The 21,571-nt window shown below is 54.2% G+C and overlaps 1 protein-coding gene across 1 annotated transcript; it reads left to right on the plus strand.

The window, feature by feature from the left end:
• The first annotated feature begins 12,182 nt into the window (after nucleotides 1–12,182).
• Nucleotides 12,183–19,884, plus strand: IGSF23 (immunoglobulin superfamily member 23). Its single transcript, XM_054711133.1, has 4 exons — nucleotides 12,183–12,471; nucleotides 14,941–15,091; nucleotides 16,133–16,199; nucleotides 19,759–19,884. The coding sequence occupies exons 1-4, from the start codon at nucleotides 12,183–12,185 to the stop codon at nucleotides 19,882–19,884; spliced, it is 633 nt and encodes a 210-aa protein (XP_054567108.1).
• The last annotated feature ends 1,687 nt before the right edge of the window (nucleotides 19,885–21,571 follow it).

The raw sequence follows: 21,571 nt of genomic DNA on the forward strand, positions 1-21,571 counted from the left end.
CACTAGCAAGGAGCTGGGGGCCGGCCTTGCAGCCAGCCTTGGGGAAGGCCTTTTCGAGGCGTTGATGTTTGATTTGAGACTGGACTGTGTCCGCCATGAGATGCTTTGTGTACAGCTCTCAGGAGAGGGAGCCGCAAGCACGTGCTAAGGCACCGAGGCGCTCCTCCAGGAACGGACAGACGCCGCTGTGAGTGGCTGCGTGATGGTGAGTTACTCGGTCTCTGTGCACCACGGGGCAAGAGGAAGATCACACCGACCCCTCAAGTTGCTCTGAGGTTTCCAGGGGTCCTCAAACTTTTTAAACAGGGGGCCAGTTCACTGTCCCTCAGACCATTGGAGGGCCGGACTATAGTAAAAAAAAAACAACTATGAACAAATTCCTATGCACACTGCACATATCTTATGTTGAAGTAAAAAAAACGAAACGGCAGCCCTACCGGGTTTGGCTCAGTGGATAGAGCATCAGCCTGTGGACTGAAGGGTCCCAGGTTCGATTCCGGTCAAGGGCACATGCCTGGGTTGTGGGCTTGATCCCCAGTAGGGTTGTGCAGGAGGCAGCCAATCAATGACTCTCTCATCATTGATGTTTCTATCTCTCTCTCCCTCTTCCTTCCTCTCTGAAATCAATAAAAATATATTTAAAAACAAACAAACAAACAAAAAAAACGAAACGGCAAAAACACCCGCATGTGGCCCGCGGGCCGTAGTGTGAGGACGCCTGAATTAGACAAAGACTGTAAGAGCTCGCGCTGTGCCTGGCCTGCGGTGGGTGCTGGGCTCCGCGACCATCAGCTATTCGGGCAATGCAATTGCTAATTTGAGGAGGAAAGCATGGACTTGGGGAATCCAAGGATGAGAGAAAGGTGCTTCCGTGGCTTATCCTTCCAGAATCCAAAATGCAAGGTACAGTGTGAGCAAGGCCCTGAAATTGGGCTTCGGAGCAGCCTCAGGCCATCCTGGAGACCAGCAGTAAGAACCAGTGCTGCTGTCATAGCTGCCACCGTTCTCTGAGCACCTACCGCCCGGCAGGCACTCTGCTGGGTACCTGGTGTCCGTGGGACCCCTGACTCTGGGGTGGGCACTAGGAACAACACCCCCATTCAACAGAGGAGGGACACTGAGGCTCAGAGCTGATATCCCCGAGTCTGGAGCAAAGCCAGGAAGCAGCGAGGCCTCCCCGCACCCCCACCTGATGACCTTTGGCCATTACTCACCTCTGACTTGGGGTGATCATTCTGCCCCACCCTCTGCCTTTATCATTCTCCCAGCGCGTGGAGGGGAAGGGTGTGCAGAGAGGCAGGGGAGCAAAACCTCAGAGCCCCTTTTCCAGGAGCCCTGCTCCCCAGTCTGCTCCCCACCCACCACTCCCACCGAACCCCTGCTGAGAAGAATTCGGGCCTGGAGGTGGCTTCCCAGTCTGAAGCTGGAGGCTGGGACTGGGGTGGGGTGGAGTAGAGGGGGAGTGGGGGTGTGGCCAGGACAGGGGCAGGGCCAGGGCAGAGTACTTGACTGTGCTGTCCAGGAAACCCCACTCCTGACAGGGCGACCTCCCCCGCTGTGCCCCTGAGCAGAAGTCGGCATGAGGCGCCCCCTGAACGCCGGCTCTGCCCACGGCCCTGCCTGGAACAGACTGCTGCTAACAGGTGCGTGCGAGACCGCGGCTCCCCCTCGGCTTAGGGACCAGGAAGAGACGCCCCTCGGAGAGTTTCTATCCCAGTTAGAGTCGCCCCCCTCAGAGCTGCCACTCTGGGCAGTGCCCATGGGGCAGGGCACCTGTGCTATGGACCCCTCTTATAAAGGAGGAAACGGAGGCTCAGGCAGGCCCGGGGCCCCTGCACGAGATCACAGGGCTGGCAAGGACGGAACCAGAACCTAGGACCCCACCCCAGCCCCTTTCCACCAGCGCACCCTGTCGTACCCAGCTCTCCTCCTCTAATCATAATTTTTTAAGTAGCGATAGTGTCCATCGTAAAATAACAGCAATCCCGGTACAAAGAGGTCGTTGTGACTGAGTACCAGCCAGCCGGCTCGGGTGCTTTCACTGAGCAACATTTCATTCTTAACCCCATGGCGCAGGGCTTGGATCGCGTTCCACAGAGGGGAAACTGAGGCACGGGAGGTAATGTACCCTCCATGGGCCACACAGCTGGGAAGTGCAGAAGGGGGGATTTGACCCACGTGGAGATCCTCACTCATCCACCGCTCAGACAATAAGGGATGTGCCTGCTTCCCCAGGTCTTGTCAAGTCCGGTTCTGTGTCATTTCAAAACCCCAAACTTCACCCGGTTTAATGCTTCTGTTTGCCCCCAGCCCGGCCTGTGTCAGACGGTAGTGGGGACAGCACGGGGCATGGTGGGCCTGTCTCACGGCCTTTCTCCCAGCCCAGAGCTGTAGTCTGTGTGTGTGTGTCCCCCCCCCCCCCCCCCCCGTCCCTACCTCTCCTCCCTCCCGGGCCATAGGCAAAGGGGAAAGGAAGTGGGAAGGTTTCTGTTCGATGATCACAGATGTAAGAGGGTGGGGGAGGGCGGTCTGTGTGGCTGAGGCGCTGTTTGTGACTGGAGCTTTCTGGGGGAGGGGTACTTTGGGGGAGGGGCACTTTCTGGGGAGGGGCACTTTCTGGGGAGGGGCACTTTCTGGGGGAGGGTACTTTGGGGACACTAGGTCCCGGAGAGTGTGTTTCTAAGGCTTCCATGCAGGCCTCCTGGCCCCCTCCAGCCTCTTTCTGCCACGGTCGCAGGGTCACAGGCCAGCAAGCCCTGCCCCGTGAGGGTCTCTGAAGGACAGCCTGCAGCTGGCCCTCTGCGCAGGCTCCGCCCTGGCTCGTGGGAAACGCGGGGACACCTTTGTTGTTCCCTCAGTTGTTGCAGGTGGCCATGTCCACCCGGCCCTCTACTTCCTCCGCCCACAGGCCACTCCTCCCCGGAGGCTTGGAGGGCTAGTTCCCACTTCTCCGGGACCTTCCCTGTCTCTCTGAGGGGCCCCTAGGAGCACCCTCCCCTGGCCTGGCGGGGGTTGGGGGGCAGCCCTCACCCCTGGGAAGGATTCAAGTTCATTCTCAACTCTCCCCCTCTCCCCATTCTCAGCTCTGCGCCCCTTCTCTCCGTGAGCTCTTTCCTTGTTGATGTTATTCTGTGTTAGTTCCAGGTGTACAGCTCAGTGGTTAGGCAATCGGATACTTGACCAGTGTCCCCCGATATTTCCAGTCCCCACCTGGCCCCGCACACAGTTCTTACAATATCCCTGACTGCCTTCCCTGGGCTGTGTCTGGTGGGTCAGGGAGAGCCCCCGACTCAAAGGTCAGAGATGAAATAAAAGAACCATGTCCATGGCTCAGCGCCGAGATGCCACCCTTCCTCTGACATACCTAAATATTTACCTACTGTTTTATTTATTTATTTACTTAAATGTATAGTATACAGCAGGCGTCCTCAAACTACGGCCCGCGGGCCACATGCGGGTGTTTTTGCCAACTTAAGTTCACAACTCTTGTTTAGACCAACAGGAGTTCACTTTTTGAATAACCCTATATAATAAAAGGGTAATATGCAAATTGACCCTAAAGGCGGAACGACCAGAACGACCACCTGACCAGTCACTATGAGGCGCACTGACCACCTCTCCGTCCCTTTCCCCGGCTGGCAGGCCCTGATTGCCTAATGGCGAATGGGGAACAGGGGGTGAGGTGGGGGGACGTGGGCGGCACCAAGCCAAGGTCCCCGCCCCACCATTCGCCCCACACACAGAGGGCGACCTGTGGCGGAGGTGGGGCCGGCAAGCAGGTGGGAACGGCCAACTTCTCGTTCCCTCCCCCCCCCCGCCCCCCGCCAGTAGGCAGGCTCTGATCGCCCGATGGCAAATGAAGAACCGGGGGTGGGTGGTGGCAGGGGGTGGGGCCAGCTGCAGGCAGCCAGGGAAGACAGCCCTGATATCGTAGGCCAGGCCTAGGGACCGTACCTGCACACCAATTTCATGCGCCGGGCCTCTAGTAAGAATTATATGTCACAGGGGTGGGGGGGGGCATCAGGATTTTAGAGATGCTTAGGTGGGGCATGGTCAAAAAATGTAGGGAACCACTGGACTAGAACCAACCTCAGTGGTTGAGGGGCTCAGGGAGGTGCTGGTTGGGAGAAGGTGGCACAGTCCCTGGCACTCAGCCAGCATCTGGTGTCAGACCACCTGGAGCTGCCCCTGCGACCTCTCTCACCCCTTCCAGGGCGCCGCACGGTTGTCTGTGCTGATGCTGCCTGCCGCGGGAGTCACCCCCAGCCTCTGCTTCTCACCCACTTTCCCAGGAGAGAGCTGATGTTTCAGCCTTTGTTCTATAAGCGGGCATTTCTGATCCTTAACATGTAACCACCTATTTTATGACTTTATATCTTTAAAAGGCATATTTCCAGTACACCCAGTACTTGTCATTGTGGGGGCAAGAATAATAATAATGATGAAAGTTACAGTTCTAATGTCAAGCGCCATCTGGCGGTCACCTTGTTAGCACACCATTGTAAGCACTTGACACGCATTGGATTTGGGAATTTTCAGTCTTGAAAGACTTTGCCAGTCTGCCCTCTGCATGGGGTTGTACCAGCGGGCGTGAGCTCCCTGTGCCCTCAGTCTCACTGACACAACATCAGACTTTTGGACGTTGGCCAATCTGCTAGGTGCAACGCATTCCGTGTTACCTCCGTTTGTTTTCATCTCCACTTATCTTGCTGTGAGTGCAGGTGAACCTTGTCCCTATGTCAAGAGACGTTGAATTTTCTTTTCTAGGAATCACCTACCCATCTCTTCTGTATATTTCCCTGTTAGGCGGTTGATATTTTTCTTCCTGATTTCTAGGAGCACTTTACATATTAGTGAAGTGAGCGCGTTGTCTGTGATATCAGTTGAAAACGCTTTTCCCTGGTAGGTCATTGTTATGTTGACTTTGTGGATGGTGGGTTTTTTTGTTTTTTTTTTAACTTTTGTAGAAGTTTCTTTTTATTTTTGTCAAACTTTTCCGTCTTTTTTGTTGTTGTTGTTAATCCTCATCCTGGGATATTTTTCTGTTGATTTTTAGAAGGAGTGGAAGGGAGAGGGAAAGACGTAGAGAAACATGGATGTGAGAGAGACACATGGATTGGTTGCCTCCTGCATCCCAGTCAAGGTACGTGCCCTTGACCAGAATCGAACCCGGGACCCTTCAGTCCGTGGGCTGACGCTCTATCCACTGAGCCAAACCGGCTAGGGCAAACTTTTCAGTCTTTTATGGAAGGAGCTTGTGTTCTTACTGCACCCGTCACCATTCCAGGGAGAGGTCACCGAGTGGGGTGGGCAAGAGCAGAGGTCTGGAGACAGACTCCAAGGGCTCGGCTTCAAGCTCTAAGCCACGCGGAAATTTAATGAGAGGAAGTGAGAGAAACTGAGGGCCGGGGACTCACTCACTCCACAATGTACTTTAGTGGTTGAGAATTTCGACTCTGTAGGTGCTGCTTACCACCTATCCCATCTTGAACCCTCTGCACCTGTGTTTCTTCGCCTCACATGGGGTGGAATAGTCGGATCAGTCAAAGTGGGGGCCAGATAGAGATGGTGAACTCAGAGGGAGCAATGAGCAGGGTTTGACAGAGGGACCATTTGCAGAGGTGAAGGCAGGGTATTGGTGAAGCGACCTGGGATCGTGCAGTGCCCAGGGGTAGCAGCAGTGCAAGAGGGCGAGATAGATGGCCGCCCAGTAGGAGCTCTAGTAGAGGGACGCAGCCCGCCGGTGCTGATGGAGCAGGCAGGGAGCTGTGGGACCATAACCGCAAGGTCACTCCCGCGGTCAGAAGCAAAGGGCACGGGGACACCACCCAGGGAGCTCCGAGAGGCCAGCCTTGCAGGACACCGCAGAGCAGAGGTCAGAGGGCAGCCGACCGCCCAGTGTAACGTGTGCTTTGTGGGGCCGATGTATAAGGGAGACGTGCGATAACACATGTGCGGTGCTTAGAACCATGTCTGGCTGACAGGAGGTTCCCACTGAATGTTCCCTTCCCGTTCTACAATATTTTTATCATGATCCCTGTTGTCAACGCCAACTCTCCCTGTGCCAGGCTCATTCTCCCCGGCGCCGGAAGGGCTGCTGGGGGCGGCATCTCACCTTGGGTCCCACTTGCTCCCCTCTTCTCTCCTCTCCTCCCCGCCCCCACCTCCTCCAGGCACCCTGCTCGTGTCCTGCATCTGCCCGGCCTCCTCGGAGCTGCCCTCCTCTGCGCCTCCAGACATCGTCGTGACAGAAGGAGCCGGTGCTCACCTTCCCGTCCCCAGGAACCGCGATGGCATTCTCTCCACGTCTCGGTCCCGAGGGCACGAGGCCCAGCAAGAAAGCACGGTCTTCTCCCGTGAGGGTCTCCCGGGGCCCGGCCACCCTGGCCTGGAGATGCCAGGTGCCCAAGGCACCAGGAGGGGACGCAGGAGTGTGACAGAGCAGATACGCGCCAAGGGTGAGTGGGGCCCCAAAGCTGGGCCCGTCAGAACCCCTTCTGTGCCAGCAGTCAGTTGCTCCCCAACAAGCCCCCTCCAACAAAACCTTAAAATGGTAACCATTTCTTTAGCCCATGATTCCTCTGGACAGTCCTGGTCTCACGCGTGTGTCTGTGGTCAGCCAGGGAGCGCCAGGGCCCTGACGGGTCCAGGGTGGCCGCGTCCCTATGCGGGGCAGTGGCCTGGTGGCAGCTGGGGCAGTCGTGGTAAATGGGCCCCTTGGCCTCCCACCCTCCAGCGGGCTGGCCTCCAGGCCTGTTCTCTCAGCCATGGGACGAGAACAGGAGCGGAAGCTGCAAGGCCTGGCGCGGCCCTGGCACAGAACTGGCATGCCATCGCTTCCACCGTCTTTTATTGGACAAAGCAAGTCACACCACTGGCCCAGCCTCCACGGGGTAGGAGGGGGGTGGGGGGCAGACTTCACCGCTCAAAGAAAGCGGTTGCACAGGGTTGTGACCACTTTTTGTCATCTGTCACACTTTCCAACTGAGAGTCATCAAGCAGTTGTTCCGCGTCACTTAGGGAAGGGCAGAGGTCTCTGGTGGCCGCCTTCACACTCACCTCTGTTCTGACGAGCTATGCAGCTCTGAACTTGGACTTTTGTACCTGAACCAGCAAGGGCTGGGGCCCTCGGCGCCCTTGCCCTTGGCCGTGGGACTGGCAAGCTCCGGGGCACTGCCCACAGCGGAGCACGCGAGGCCACCGCAGCATCTTCAGCCAGGAGCGGCTGCAGGGCTGGAGGCGCTCTTGGTGAGGAACCTGTACCCCGAGGTGGGCACGCGGGAGCGCCTGGCCGGCCGCATCCGCCTGCGCGAGGAGGAGCGCGTGGAGGTTCGGTTCAAGACCCGCCGGGCCAAGTGGCGACACCAGAAGCGGGCGTCCACGGCCGCGAGGCTCCTGCCCGGAGCCAAGAAGCCCCCCAAGGAGAGCTGCTCCTCGGCTTGGCCGCCTCCTGCCGCTCGGAGAGACAGCAGTCCTGCCCGAAAAGGAGTTGAGGGAGGACCCCTGCCTCCAGTCTGCACGGCTCCCTGTGTCCTGGAGCTAGTGCTCGAGGCCGGAGGACCCTGGGAGTGCCCCTGCGCCGCCTGCTGGTGAAAGGAGAGAACGCTGAGGACCCAGGCGCGCTCTGCGGCCCAGTAGCCAGCGGGCTAGAGGCCTGGGGGGTAGGGGGTGGGCACAGAGCAGGCGGGCACCGCAGTCCTCCTCCCAGGCACTGACCCCGCCCAGAGTACAGGAACCGCCTGCGGTCAATAGGGGACCTAGAATCCTCCTTTCTTTCCCGGGCGTGTCCTCCCTCCTCTCCTCCCTGGATGAGACCCCCCGGAGCTGGCCTACAGCCCTCCCGAGGTAGGGTGGGTGGTGTTTGTGCATCCTGGGGTTGCTGCCAGCTCGAAGGTACTGCTCTGGGTTCCGTGTTCAGACCTTTCCTGTGAGCCTATCGCAATAACGAAAAATAAACAAGCAACTAAAACACGGAGGAGGAGGAGGAGGAGGAGGAGGAGGAGGAGGAGGGGGGGCGGAGGAGGAGGAATGAAAGAGGAGAAGTAACAATTGATACCAAAGAAATACAAAGGATTTTAAGAAAATATTATGAACAACTGAATGCCAACAAATTGGACAATTCATACAAAATGAATTAAGTCCTAGAAACACACAACTGTCCAAACCTGAATCAGGAAGAATTCGAAAATCTGAATAGACAGTATATCACTAATGAAATTGAAGCAGTAATAACAAAAACTACCAACAAAAAAAAGTCCTGGACTGGATGGCTTCACAGGTTAATTTTACCAAACATTTGAAGAACGTACACCTATCCTTTGCAAACTATTCCAAAAAAAATTCAAGAGGAGGGAAGACTCCCAAGCTTGTTTTATGAGGCCAGCATTATCCTAATTCCAAAACAAAATAAAGACACTACAAAGAAAGAGAATTATAGGCCAATATCCCTGATGAACATTGATGCTAATGTCCTCAACAAAATACTAGCAAACCGGATCCAGCAATGCATTAAAAAGATTATGCACCATGATCAAGAAGGATTTATTCTGGGGATGCGTGGTTGGTAGAATATCTGCATATTAATAAATCTGATACACCACATAAACAAACCAAAGGATAAAAATCACACAATTTCTTTATTCAGTGTCTTATAATATGTGCAAAAAAATGAAACTAGACCAACTTCTTACTTATACACAAGAATAAACTCAACCCTAGCTGGCTTGACTCAGTGGATAGAGCGTCAGCCTACAGACTGAAGGGTCCCAGGTTCGATTCTGACCAGGGGCACATGCCTGGGTTGTGGGCTCGATCCCCAGTAGGGGGTGTGCAGGAGGCAGCCGATCAATGATTCTCTCTCATCATTGATGTTTCTCTCTCTCCTTTTCCCTTCCTCTCTGAAATCAATAAAGAAATATATTTTTTAAAAAGTTAAAAAAAAAAAGAAGAATAAACTCAAAATAGTTTAAAGACTTAAATGTTAGACCGGAAACCATAACAATCCTAGAAGAAAATATAGACAGTAAAATCTTGGACATTTCTAGTAGCAATATTTTTTTTCTGCTATATCTCCATGGGCAAGGGAAACAAAAGAAAAAATAAATGGGAATACATTCAACTAAAAAAATTTTGCACAGCAAAGGAAACCATCAACAAAATGAAAGACAACCCACTGAATGGGACAACATACTCTCTAATGATACATCTGATAAGGGGTTAATATCCAAAATTTATAAAGAACTTACAAAACTCAGCACCAGCCCTGGCTGGTAAGGCTCAGTTGGTAGGCCATCATTCTATACACTGAAAGGTTGCTGGTTCGATTCCCATTCAGGGTCCATGCCCGGGTTACGGGTTCAATCTCCAATTGGGGACATGGAAGAGGCTGCTTATCAATGTTTCACTCTCATATCAATGTTTTTCTCCCTTCCTCTCTCTCTATAAAAAAATCTTTTAAAACACAACACCAGCCCTAACCAGTTTGGCTCAGTGGATAGAGCATTGGCCTGCGAAACTCAGGTTCTATTCCAGTCAAGGGTACCTCAGATGCAGGCTCAATCCCCCAACCCTCCTTGGGGTGCATGTGGGAGGCGACCAATCAATGTGTCTCTCTTACATCTATGTTTCTCTCTCTCTGTCTCTCCCCCTCCCTTCCACTCTCTCTAAAAATCAATGGAAAAATATCCTCGGATGAGGGTTAACAACAACAACAAGCCACACAAAAAAAAGAAAACATAATAAAAATTAAAAGACAAAAAAAAGAGAGAAACAATCCAATTTAAAAATGAGCATAGGACCTGAATAGACACTTCTACAAAGAGAACATACAGATGGCCAATAGACATATGAAAAGATATTCAAAATCACTAGTCACTAGGCAGTGATGGGCAACCTTTTGAGCTTGGTGTGTCAAACTTCGCCAAAAAGCTGAGCATAACTCGGGTAGTGTGTCACTTTGAGGAAAAAACATTATTTCGCAAATGTTTCATCCTCAGGAGCAGCAAATGTTTCATCCTCGGCATGCGGCCGCCTCAGCGGCCACGTGTCATCAGAAATGGCTACGCGTGTCAGCGCTGACACGCGTGTCATAGGTTCGCCATCACTGCACTAGAGAAATGCAAGTTAAAATCACAATGAGATATTACCTCACGCCTGTCAGAATGGCTATCCTATATAATAAAGGCCTAAAATGCAAATTGTCCCCTCTGGTGGTCATTCCACCAGGAGACTGGGAGTTTGACCACTCGCTATGAGATGTGCTGACCACCAGAGGGCGGTACGGAACGTGGCGGGCGTTGGCGACGCCCTGCAACCTCTCACTGGCTACCTGGGGGCAGGGGTGACGGGGACGGAGGTGCGGTAAGAATGCGGGGTGTCTGCCGAGCTCACTCTCACACCCCCTGCTACTCTTCCCTGGAACGCCAGGGCTCATTTGCTGGGAGCTCCCTCCCGCCCACCCCCTCCCCCCCCCCCACTCAGGTGCTGGGTGCCCGTGAGGAGCCTGCCCAGCACCTGCGCAGCCTCCTCCGGGTGAGCCGGGCTGCAGCTGGGACCAGAGGAGCTGGTCAGGCTCCCGGTAGGTTCGTGCAGGAGCCAGTCTGGGAGGCCAGCCGGCAGAGAGCGTGCTGCCCGCCTGGCTTCTGTGTGGTTCCACTAGGAAGCCCAGAGGCCCCGCTGTGCCCTGGCCCGCGGCATCCGGATGCGCTCACCGCATCTCTGTGTGGGGACTCGGGCACCGTGGCTCGAGCTGAGGGGAGTGCATGGGGGCCCAGAGGCCCATGTCCTACCCAGGACCCAGAGGTCAGCTGGGACCTGCCCTTCCACACCAGATGCTTGCACCAGGACCAAGCGGCCTGCGTCCCAGGGACAGGCGTCCTCAGGAGCCGGGCCGCTCGGAGCCTGTAGGCCTGTGCGTAGGCCCGGAGTGGCTGGGGTCCCGAAACGACCCCCCCCCCCCCCCGCCACTTCCCTACTCCCCACCTGCCCCCCACCACTCTGAGCCTACACGCGCAGGCACGGAGCAGCTGGGGGTGGGGCGGGAACGTCCCCCGCAGCGAGCGAGCAGACAGCAGGGCCATGCTTGCCCCTGGCTGTGGCAGCAAGGAGAAAGCAGGTCCCCACAGAGAGCAGACACCAGGGCCTGCAGGGGGGTCAAGCAGGCAGGTCCGCAGAGAGCAGAGAACCACAGGGAGCAGGCCTAAGCCGTCAGTAGGACATCCCCTGAGGGCTCCCAGATTGGAGAGGGTGCAGGTCGGGCTGAGGGACACACACACCCCCCCCCCCCCCACCCCCCCGTGCACGAATTTTGTGTACCGGTCCCCTAGTGGGAGTCAATAAATATCCCAGCCCCACCGCCCCAGCTGGCCCAGGGCGAGGCGAGGAGCTGGGGGAGTGGTTGCATTCTGGATGATTTTGAAGGCAGAGCCCCCAGGATTTGCTGAAGGATTCGATGTGGGTGCGGAGAGAAAGAGAGGAGTCAAGGAGGCCTCTGAGGCTTGGGGCTTGAGCCTCTGGCTCCTGGGGGATGCTCTTTACAGATGGACACACACAATTCTCCCCCTCGTCCAATTCCTATTTTATTTTACTTTATTTTATAGCTGAAAGACTGTGAGGTTTGGGTTTCTTAGGGTCAGGTCTAAGGGTCAGAGAGAACACAGCTGGGATTTGAACCTGGGGAGTGTGATGCCACGGTGAATGCTGGGAACCTCCACATGCGGCTCATTTAAGATTTCAGTGCAATGCCAGAGAGCTCACAGAAGCTTCCTGGAGCAGGTGATGCCTGAGCTGAGCCTTGCAGGAGGAGAAAGAGCTCACCAGGCGTAGAAACAAGAATCAATGTAACAGACGCCTAGACTGGGTTCTTATATGAGCCAAACACCATTCGTTCTACACGCATGTTAACTCCCAGTTTGTTATACTGCGAGGGAGACCCAGGCTTGGGGGAAACCATTTAGTAGATTGTTTCACTTAAAACTCCAATGAAACATAATACAAAATGGCAGAATGCATTACTCATAGCAATGATTGCTATTTCATGACATTTGTCTTTCAGTTACTTGTGGTGTGTGTGTCTATATGAACATGCTGGGTCGTATTTGAAATGCATGTCTTACTGTGGGTCATGATTGAAAAAGCTTGAAAGGCACTGGATTTGCTCGTCTCTCCAAGTCCTCTCCACCCACATGGCCTACCTCCCTGTTCACACAGCCGGCGAGGTCCTGCTACACACGTTCCCGGAGACTTCCCTGGGTGTCGTCCGGAGTGAACTCAACTACTCGGTGATCCTGGGGTGTCTGGCTGTGACCACACCCACACCCGTGATTTACTGGACCTTCAACGGGCAGCCCCGAGGGACAGGGGACAAGCTGATCATCCGGCAGTTGTCCAGGGAGGACTTGGGTACCTACATGTGCATGACCAAGAACAACCAGGAACAGTATTCCTCCAAGTCTGTAGACGTCTCCCTGCCGGGTAAGTCCCCCAGCCCTACCCCAACCCCCTGCACCCTAGCTGGCCGGTGGCCAGTTTTCCTGGTTCCACTGAACCCCCTTCTATGAGCAGTCTCCTCTGAGACGCTTTGTAGCCAAGTGGTCAGCACGGCACATGGCACATGGGGCGTGATTGGCCCCTTTTACAGACGGCAGGCTGTGGCTCAGCTCTAACGGAAGCTCAGCTCATGGTCTGGAGCCGGCTGCCTGGGTCCCGGCTCCCACCACTTGCCTCTCTGAGCCTCAGCATGTGACAGTGGGAAAGTGCAGGTGCTAACGTAACACGTGGTTCTGAGCCTGGGCATGGAGTTTGAATTCTGGCCCCACTTCCTGGCCATGTGACTTTGGGCCATCTCTGTGCCTCAGTTTCCCCACGTGTAAAACTGGAAAAATAAGAGTGCCCACCCAAAGTATAGTGGTGAGCATTCAATGAGATAAGCAGGTGAGCAGCTTAAAATAGCAGTGCCTCATACTACTGAACACTAGTGAGTATTCGATACGCACTAGGTAGTATCATTGCTACAATTAGCATTATCAATATTATTAACTAGAGGCCCAGTGCAGGAAATTTGCGCACTGTGGGGGAGGGGTCCCTCGGCCTGGCCTGCACCCTCTCACAGTCTGGGAGCCCTAGGGGGATGTCCGACGGACGGCTTAGGCCTGCTCTTCATGGAGAGCGGGCCTAAGCCGTCCGTCGGACATCCTTAGCGCTGCTGCAGAGACGGGAGAGGGTCCCGCCACCGCCGCTTAGCCCACCAGCCTTGAGCTCGGCTTCTGGCTGAGCGGCGCTCCCCCTGTGGGAGCACACTGACCACCGGGGTGCAGCTCCTGCATTGAGCGTCTGCTCCCTGGTGGTCAGTGCGCATTATAGCAACTGGTTGTTCTGCCGTTCGGTCGATTTGCATGTTAGCCTTTTATTAGATAGGATTTTGTGACAATTTCCATAGGCAGGGTGGTGCATGGAATCCTGGGCAGCAATAACAAGAGCAGCCGGTTGTTGGGATAAGAAAAGGGGTTTGGGAGCTTGTTGAAGCCGGTTTCCATTCCTGCCCCGTGCCTTCCTGGCCGGCTTTGGGCTCATTCTCCGTCTGCCTCCTGAGTTCCCACAGTGACTCAGGACAGGAGACTCCCATTCTCTGAGTCTCACTTTCCTCCCGTGTATACGGATTGTCATAAGGAACTGAAGTAACGCCATGTATGACGGCGACAGAATGGTGCTTTAAATAGCAGCAATGGGCATGAATATTATTTTTCCTGCTTTTATTCACGGAGGACAAGTGGCTTGGAGTGGGCTGGACGGACGCGAAGGAGCTGGCCAGCAGAGAACTGGGGGAGGTGTCTGGGCAGCAGAGAACACATGCGAACAGATCCAGAGCGTGGAGAGGCGAGGGTGATAGAAAGCCTGGCTTGGCTGGGTCCCAGAGGGCTGGAGTCCAGGGGGGCTTGGGGAAGGGGTGGTTCAGGATTTGGATTTGAGATGATTCACTGGGGGGGGGGGGAATGTAAAACTTGTAGCACCTGGTGACCCTGAGATGTTCACTGAGAATGACAATACTTCCAAGACCCCCTTGACTCGTTCATCAACTATTCAGGAGACGTTCATTGGGCACCCACGAAGTACGGGAGTGGGGGCGAGGGCAGGCTGGGGTGGGGGAGCCTAGAGTGCTGTGGGACCCACGGGGATGCCTGACCCAGCATGGGGGTGAGGGGGGGCTTCCTGGAGGGAGGACCTCTGAGTGGGCACTAGAACACATAGCAATGACCCAGGCCACAGGGAGAGACATGGCATACAAGGGATCCCGGGGCCACAAACAAAGGCCCGGACGTAGGAGAGAGAGAGTGATGAGCTTAGCTAATTTAGTAGAGTCCAGTGGGGGTGGCTCACAACGTGGGGTGAGGAGAGACGAGGCTGGCCAGGTGGCAGAGCCTTGGAGGCCACGGTGAGGGGTGCTTCCTCCCCAGGTGCCGGGGAGTCACGGCAAGCTTTGGAGCAGAGGAGGCACGGGATCATGTTTGAGCTGCAGCCAAAACCGGTTTGGCTCAGTGGATAGAGCGTCGGTCTGCGGACTGAAGGGTCCCGGGTTCGATTCCGGTCAAGGGCATGTACCTTGGCTGCGGGCACATCCCTGGTAGGGGGTGTGCAGGAGGCAGCTGGTTGATGATTCTCTCTCATCGATGTTTCTAGCTGTCTATCCCTCTCCCTTCCTCTCTGTAAAAAATCAATAAAAAATTTTAAAAAAGTTTGAGCTGCAGAGAGGACACTGACTTCCGTATGGTGGGGCGATGGGTGGGGAGAGGCTGGGGCAGGAGAGCAGGGAGGAGGCCTGGGGCAGAGACCTAGAGGATGGGGAGGAAGGGAGGGGTTGAAGCGACATTGAGGAGCTGGGGTGGTGGGAGTGGGGGTTGTGGAGGGAGGATGGTGGCTCCAGTCTCACCCATTCTCGGTTTGCAGAAGTCAACATGGATCCCACGGATGAGCCCACCGACCTGGACCCCATTCTCAAGGTGTCAGGAGGATCTGCCATCGCCCTCCTCGTGGCCGGAAGTGCGGGGTTGGTGGTAGTGATGTTAGGAATTGGCTCCGCCATCGCTCAGATCCAAAGGTACCGTCTGTCCCCGACGCGTGTGCATGGTCTGACCTCCCCACCCAGCAGCAAAACAAAACAAAACACCTCAGCCCAAGGAGCTTTGGGCTCATTCAGAGAGGATGGCATTGACCCCGGATGTGGCCATCTGCCTCCTCCGTTCCCACAGTGACCGCAAGGGTCAGAAGAGGGTTGTGATGCCGGTCTGTCTGGTGCAAATTCCAGTTCCATTACTTACCCGCAGTGAAGCCATTGGCAAGTCACGTCCCCCTTTTTTTTTTTTTTTTATATTTTATTGATTTTCCACAGAGAGGAAGGGAGAGGGATAGAGAACTAGAGACATCGATGAGAGAGAGACATCGACCAGCTGCCTCCTGCACACCCCCCACCGGGGGATGTGCCCGCAACCAGTGTACATGCCCTTGACCGGAATCGAACCCGGGACCCTCCAGTCCGCAGACCGACGCTCTATCCACTGAGCCAAACTTTTTTTTTTTTTTTTTTTTGCCTCCGTTTGCCTATCTGCAAAATGCGGATGGTACTAATAATACCTGCCTCACAGGACTGCTGTGAGGATTAAACAAGCGAATATTTCTAAAGCGTTTACAACAGTGTCTGGGATACGGTAAGCATCGTAGTCATTCCTTCTGCACATGTCTGTTGAGCGCCTCGATGAGCCAGGCGCTGAGGATACGGTGGGAATTAATAGTGCGAAGTCCCTGCCCCCGTGAACTTTCATTCTAGGCAGATACCAACAATTCTGTGACGACCCAGGGAACTACAGGCCGTATGTTGAGGGATGATGAGTGCTAAGGAGAGGAATAAGGCCGGGCGGGGGACAGGGAGTGTGGGGAGGAGGAGCAATTGAGCAAACGACAGGGGTCTCTGCTGGCCCTTGGGGGGTGTGGTCGATGAGTGTGGGGCTCCCGCCCCTGATGTTTGCAGTTAAGGCCGTGGACCCCAAATGAGGCTGCTTAGGTTCACCCCAGCTCTGCCATGTGCTAGCTTATGTGTGACTTTCGGTGAGTCCTTTAATGCTCTGTGCCCCATCTAAAACAGGGATAGCGGCAACACTTACCTCAAAGTGTGGGTGTGCGAGTACCTAAGACAGTGGGAGGAAAGCGCTGTAAAGAGGGCCTGGTGTATGGTCAGCCTTCAATAAATGTATTTGTTATTATAGCGACTGTGATGACAATTTTGACTGTGATGAATTTCTCTTTATTTCATTGCAGGAGTGACCGGCGAAGGATACGAAGATGCTGCTGAAGTGTGAGTACGTGCCTGTCCGCCTGGGAGCTGATGCCACGAAGGGCGGGAAGAGAATCCTATGTTCCGGGATGAGATGACGTTCCTGGGGGCTCCATTGGAGATCTCCTCCCTCCTGGTTTCCTGATCGTTCGTTTGTGGGATGTTCCCCCTTTGTTGAGAGCCCTGGGGACCGATTGATTGTACAAGACACCCCATCTGCCCATCTCACCAAACTCCTGGGAACCACCTTCACAAGCAGCGTATATTTCATAAAACTCATGGGATGCCAGCAAAAGAAACTCACTGTAGTGGCTCAATAAAAAATATAAGGAAGAGGTTAATATTAGGATCCAAGAAGATTTTCAGGAATCCAAGGGTGTATCAGTTAGCACTTGCTGTGTAACAAACTATACCTTCCCATACTTAAGCCTTGAAACCACAGCCATTTATCTAGCTTCCAATTCTGTGGGTTATCAGTTTGAGCTGGGGTTAGCTGGGCCATTCTTCTGGTCTCTGTTGGGCTCACTCATGCATCATGGTCAGTTGGCAGACTGCCTAAGGGGTGCCTGGCATAGGATAACCTCACCTGGGAAGACCAGCCTCTCTCTGCATCATCTCTCATACCCCAGCAGGCCGACCCAAGCTTGTTCACATGACAGAGGCAGGATTCCAAGAGTGAGAGCAGAAGGGACAAGGTTAGGGATTGACACATCACCACTTCCGCCACATCCTATTGGCCAGAGCAAGTCACATGACCAGCCCAGATTCAAGAGGCGGGGGAAATGGGACTCTGCCTGTTAATGAGAGGGGAAGAACTCGGTGGCCATCAGTGCTCGGACCAGGGCGGTTGCCCCTCTCTGCCTCGCACCCCTCCCTTTGTAGTCCTCTCCTCCAGGAACATGGATTCACAGTTCTCTGTCTCTTTCCACAGATGGCTGCTCAGTGCTTCAATGGAGAAAGACACCATCCCCCAGTTTTCACGTCTGTTTCAGGGAACAGCCCAACTTTTAGCCAGAACCCCTTTGCCGTGTTTCTGAAACAGTGGGAAAGGCATCTGATGGGCTCCCTGGGGTCAGGTGTTAACCTTGGTCCCACCACTGTGGCTGGGGAGGGGCAGGTACAATCAAAGCCTTGGGAGCTCAGCGCTACGTGTGGGGGCTCAGTGCTCAGAAAGTGGGGGAGCTTGGCCTTGCTGGGCAGGTACCCCAAACTGTGTCCGCTACAAAAGAAGACTTCCAACGGCAGGGGAGTGGGGCGGTGTTCACCACCCCCAACCATCACACAGGATTGACCACGGGCTTCTGAGCTGCTGGAGGATCCTGGCAGCCGGCAGGCAAGGGGGAGATGAGAATGGATGAAACTCCCATGTGGAAATACCTGACATTTGAGGAACACTCAGCAGAAAGCCACTTACCGTGTCATTATGATTAATAATAACAGTAGCAGACCCGAACAGGCGTCCGTGTGCCAGCCGCCACACTCTGTACCTCCTGTGATTCGTGTCGTCTATCGTCCACACGGGTCGCACATGGTGGGGCTGGTCTCCGGGGCAGGCTGCCTGGAATTTCTGTTTCCAATCACCCCACTCCCCTGTTGCTCCCTCCCTGAGGCCAAGCCCCTATCCCATTTCTCTGGGGTCCCCCCACCTCTTATGCCAGATAAATATCATTGTGCACATGGACAGAGGGTAAAAGGGAGGCTCAGAGAGGGCAAGTGACTTGTCCAAGGTCACACAGCTACCCGCGATGCCAACTCAAGTGCGCCCAAAGCCTGTATCACAGACCAGCGCTGTCCCATAGAATTCAATGCGGTTAGGGATAAGTATACACTGAGTGGCCAGATTATTATGATCTCTGAACGCATAATAATCTGGCCACTCAGTGTGTGTGTGTGTGTATGTATATATATATATTAGAGGCCCGGTGCATGAATTCGTGCATGGCTGGGGTCTGGCCAGCCTGGCCAGGGGGAGGGGACATGGGTGGTTGGCTGGCCTGCCTGCTGGTAGAACTCCTGGTTGAGGGGACAATTTGCATATTAGCCTTTTATTATATAGGATATACACTGAGTGGCCAGATTATTATGTGTTCAGAGATCATAATAACCTAGCCACTCAGTGTATATCTGCATTGCCCAATACATGTGGCTACTGAGCTCTGTAAATGTGGATAGAGTAACTGAGGAAGTGAATTTTATATTGTATTTACCTTCAATTAATTTGAGTTTTAATTTATTATACCACCTGGGGCGGTGGGCTGTGGAATCAGATGGTGCAACTCTGACTCCTTATTGTTAAAAATAAATAAATAAATAAATAAATAAATAAATCGCCCAGCAGCCCTCCGTGCAGACCACTGGCTGTGTGGCTGTTCTGGGTCCTGGCCCTGTTCTGTCCAAAGATGCAGCTGTGCTTGGAAGCCCCTACTATCTAACCAGCACCTTTCCCACCTAGGCGTCCTTCCGAACCCCTTCCCTCTTACCTCACTGTTGTGGAAGAACTACATTTCCTGCCTTTGGGGGGGGGGGCCCTCAGGGAGATGCTCCTGCTGCTCCCAGGCTGGCTGTGTGTCAGAGGTGACACTGGAGCCAGCAGCCGCCGTCCCCTGGCCCAGGACGCAGCAGCACCCGTGCCCTCGGGAACAGCTGAGCATCATGAGCTTCCTCCCCTCCAGAAATAAGCTGGGCAGAGTTCCTCCGAGAAGCCTGCTGACCGCCCTCTTCTACATCAGTCCCGTGGTTAAGCTCTGTCCTAGCACTTTCTGCTTGGTAGCACCCACTGCATGGCGTCCTTATGTATTTATGGGTGTAATTATTGAACAGTTATCTCATCCATGAGGCTGTCAGCTCCATGCCAGCAGGACCCACACGGGTCATACAATGTGAGCTCGATACATGTTTGTTGATTCCAGGCTCAGGCCTGGAGTGCCGGGCCCCCTCCTCTCACAGCTGGAGCATCCTGAGCCGGAGACGGAGGCACCAGCTCCAGAGAAAACTCTAAACCACCTCGAGAGCTGGTGCCGGCCCAAGTCGACTGCCTGCAAAAGCTCAGAGCCAGAGGATGCTGCAGCCACCGCGCTCGCTCAGGCTCCAGGGCCAGGGCCAGAGCAGGCTCCAGCCGCAGCTCTCATTCCAGCTGGGGAGCTAGGAGCGCCCCCACACCGGCGTCAGCTTCGCGGCCAGGGCAGGCCAAGTTCAAGAGCTAGAACAGCCGCCTGTGCAGGCTCCCACTCCAGATCCACACAAGGTTCAAACAATGGCTCTCCTCACCCCCTCTCCGGAGCTGGAACCACCACGGAAAGCTGCTCTGGCCCGGGCTGGCTGCAGCCAGTTCTGTCATCAGCCTCAGCTCCAGAGCTAAGCCACCCCGGCAGAGCACCAGCGCCTGCTCTGGAGCTGCCCAGGGCTCGGCACCAGCTGTGATCCCGCTCTGGCTCCAGATCGAGAGAGAACACCAGACCCCGTTCTCACAGCAGCCCTGGGGCCAGGGCCAGGGCCTCCCCCAGGATACCCGGCACCAGCTCAGCAACGTGTGCCAGCCCTGCCAGGCCTTCAGTGCCGGGTGACGAGCTGACGTTGGTGCATCCACAGCACCAGACGTCCTACCCCTTCCTATAAAGTGCGTGTTCTTTCCTGCTTGATTTTCCTTATGTATACTCAAGGGCTTACTCTACTCCAGCATATAAACTTAAAATAAAAAATAAATGTTTATTGGATGAATGAATGAATGAATGAGTGAATGAGCGAGAAAGTAGTCACACAACTAGGAAAACTCAAAAGCTCAGAAATGGAACCATTGATTCGTGTGCAAACCCCTCTCCAAGCTGGAGTTTAACTGGAGTAACTCAACCCAGGCTCATTAGCAAACCTTTACGGACACATAGTGTGTGACACATACAGGTTCCGCTATTGGGGAAGGAGCCCCTGCATCGATGACCGATGACTGCTGAGAGCTCGGGGCGGAGAGTGGTAGGTGGTGAGTCCCACGTTTGCTTCCCTGCTCTGCCACAAGGTGCCGTGCCCTCTCTGCTCCCTGAGGGGTGGGGACCAAGACATGTCACCCCTGGTTCAAGGTCTCATATACCAGCCTGGGGACTCCGGAGGGCTTCCCGGGGGAGGAGTCCACTTTCCTGCAAACCTGCTAAGATGGTTAATAACAAGAGCAATCGTGTCTCCAGAAGGAGATAGGTATCAGATGTTTTGCAAAAGACCCATACTGCATCAATTCCGTTTATTTCCCCAAACTCCGGGAAGTGGACACTCTTATATGTAGCTCCATTTTACAGAAGAATACATCGAATTGTCACTGTCTCTTCTCGCTCAGAAAGGGAAAGAGAAAGTCGAAGGAGCAAGGGCTATGCCACGTGGGCTGCAGCCAAGGGACGCAGGCGGCCTCTAGAAGCTGGCAAGGGAAGGGTTTGTCCCCTGGAGTCCCGGGATATTTTACCATTGATTTTTATTATTATTTTTAGAGAAAGTGGAAGGGAGAGGCTTGGACCAATCAGGAGATGGGGAGAGAAGGGGATGAAGGCTGCAGGACAGGAGAGGGAAGCCCCGAATATTAGCAGTGACTCTCTCTCTGGTTAATGGGAAGATGGATGACTTTTACCCTCTTCTTTTTGAGTCTAAGTTTCTATAATAAACCTATTCTTCTTTAAAAATTGGAAATGGAACCAAAGTCATTCTTGGGACAGAGAGAGAAGATTCAGCAACTGAAAATTCAGAAAAGCTGGCTTTATGCACAGCCGGGCCCTGCTTACAATGGCAATAGGGCCGCATTGGGGTCTGTGTTAGTTCGGACACCTGGACACCCTGCGCCACACCGCCCCTCCAGGTGGTTCCAAGTCGAGATTTCTCTCTCACTCCAGCCTGGGGGTGAGGGAAAGTGCTGCGGTCTCCTACTGTCTGATGTGTGTCAAGGACACACACACACACACACCCCCATTTAGTGTTCCTTCTTCCTGCAACCCAGAAATCTCACCTTCTTCCTGCAACACAGAAATGCCCTCCCCTCCCCATCCCCCCTTTCCTCCCCTCAATCTAGGCAAACGCTGTTTGATAGAACTTCTACGACAATGATGGAAATGTTCTATATCTTCTCTGGATAATGTCATAGCCACGAGTCACGTGGGGCTATTGAGCACCTGAAAGTGGCTGGTTTGGGGGAACTAAGTTTTTGAAGGCATCGAATTTTAAAAACTATATATATATTATAAATATTATATATTATATATAGTTTTGTCTTGTTGTTGT

This window comes from Eptesicus fuscus, chromosome 21 (assembly GCF_027574615.1).
Source record: "Eptesicus fuscus isolate TK198812 chromosome 21, DD_ASM_mEF_20220401, whole genome shotgun sequence".
In the NCBI taxonomy this organism is placed as follows: domain Eukaryota; kingdom Metazoa; phylum Chordata; class Mammalia; order Chiroptera; family Vespertilionidae; genus Eptesicus; species Eptesicus fuscus.

Bases quoted from the DNA above. Each gene is read 5' to 3' on its own strand.
- IGSF23 (XM_054711133.1), top strand. From the start codon at position 12,183: ATGGCCTACCTCCCTGTTCACACAGCCGGCGAGGTCCTGCTACACACG. The intron at 15,092-16,132 runs GTACCGTCTGTC...CATCTAAAACAG, and splicing joins GCCATCGCTCAGATCCAAAG to GGATAGCGGCAACACTTACC. The intron at 16,200-19,758 runs GTAAAGAGGGCC...CTCTGGCTCCAG, and splicing joins GACAGTGGGAGGAAAGCGCT to ATCGAGAGAGAACACCAGAC.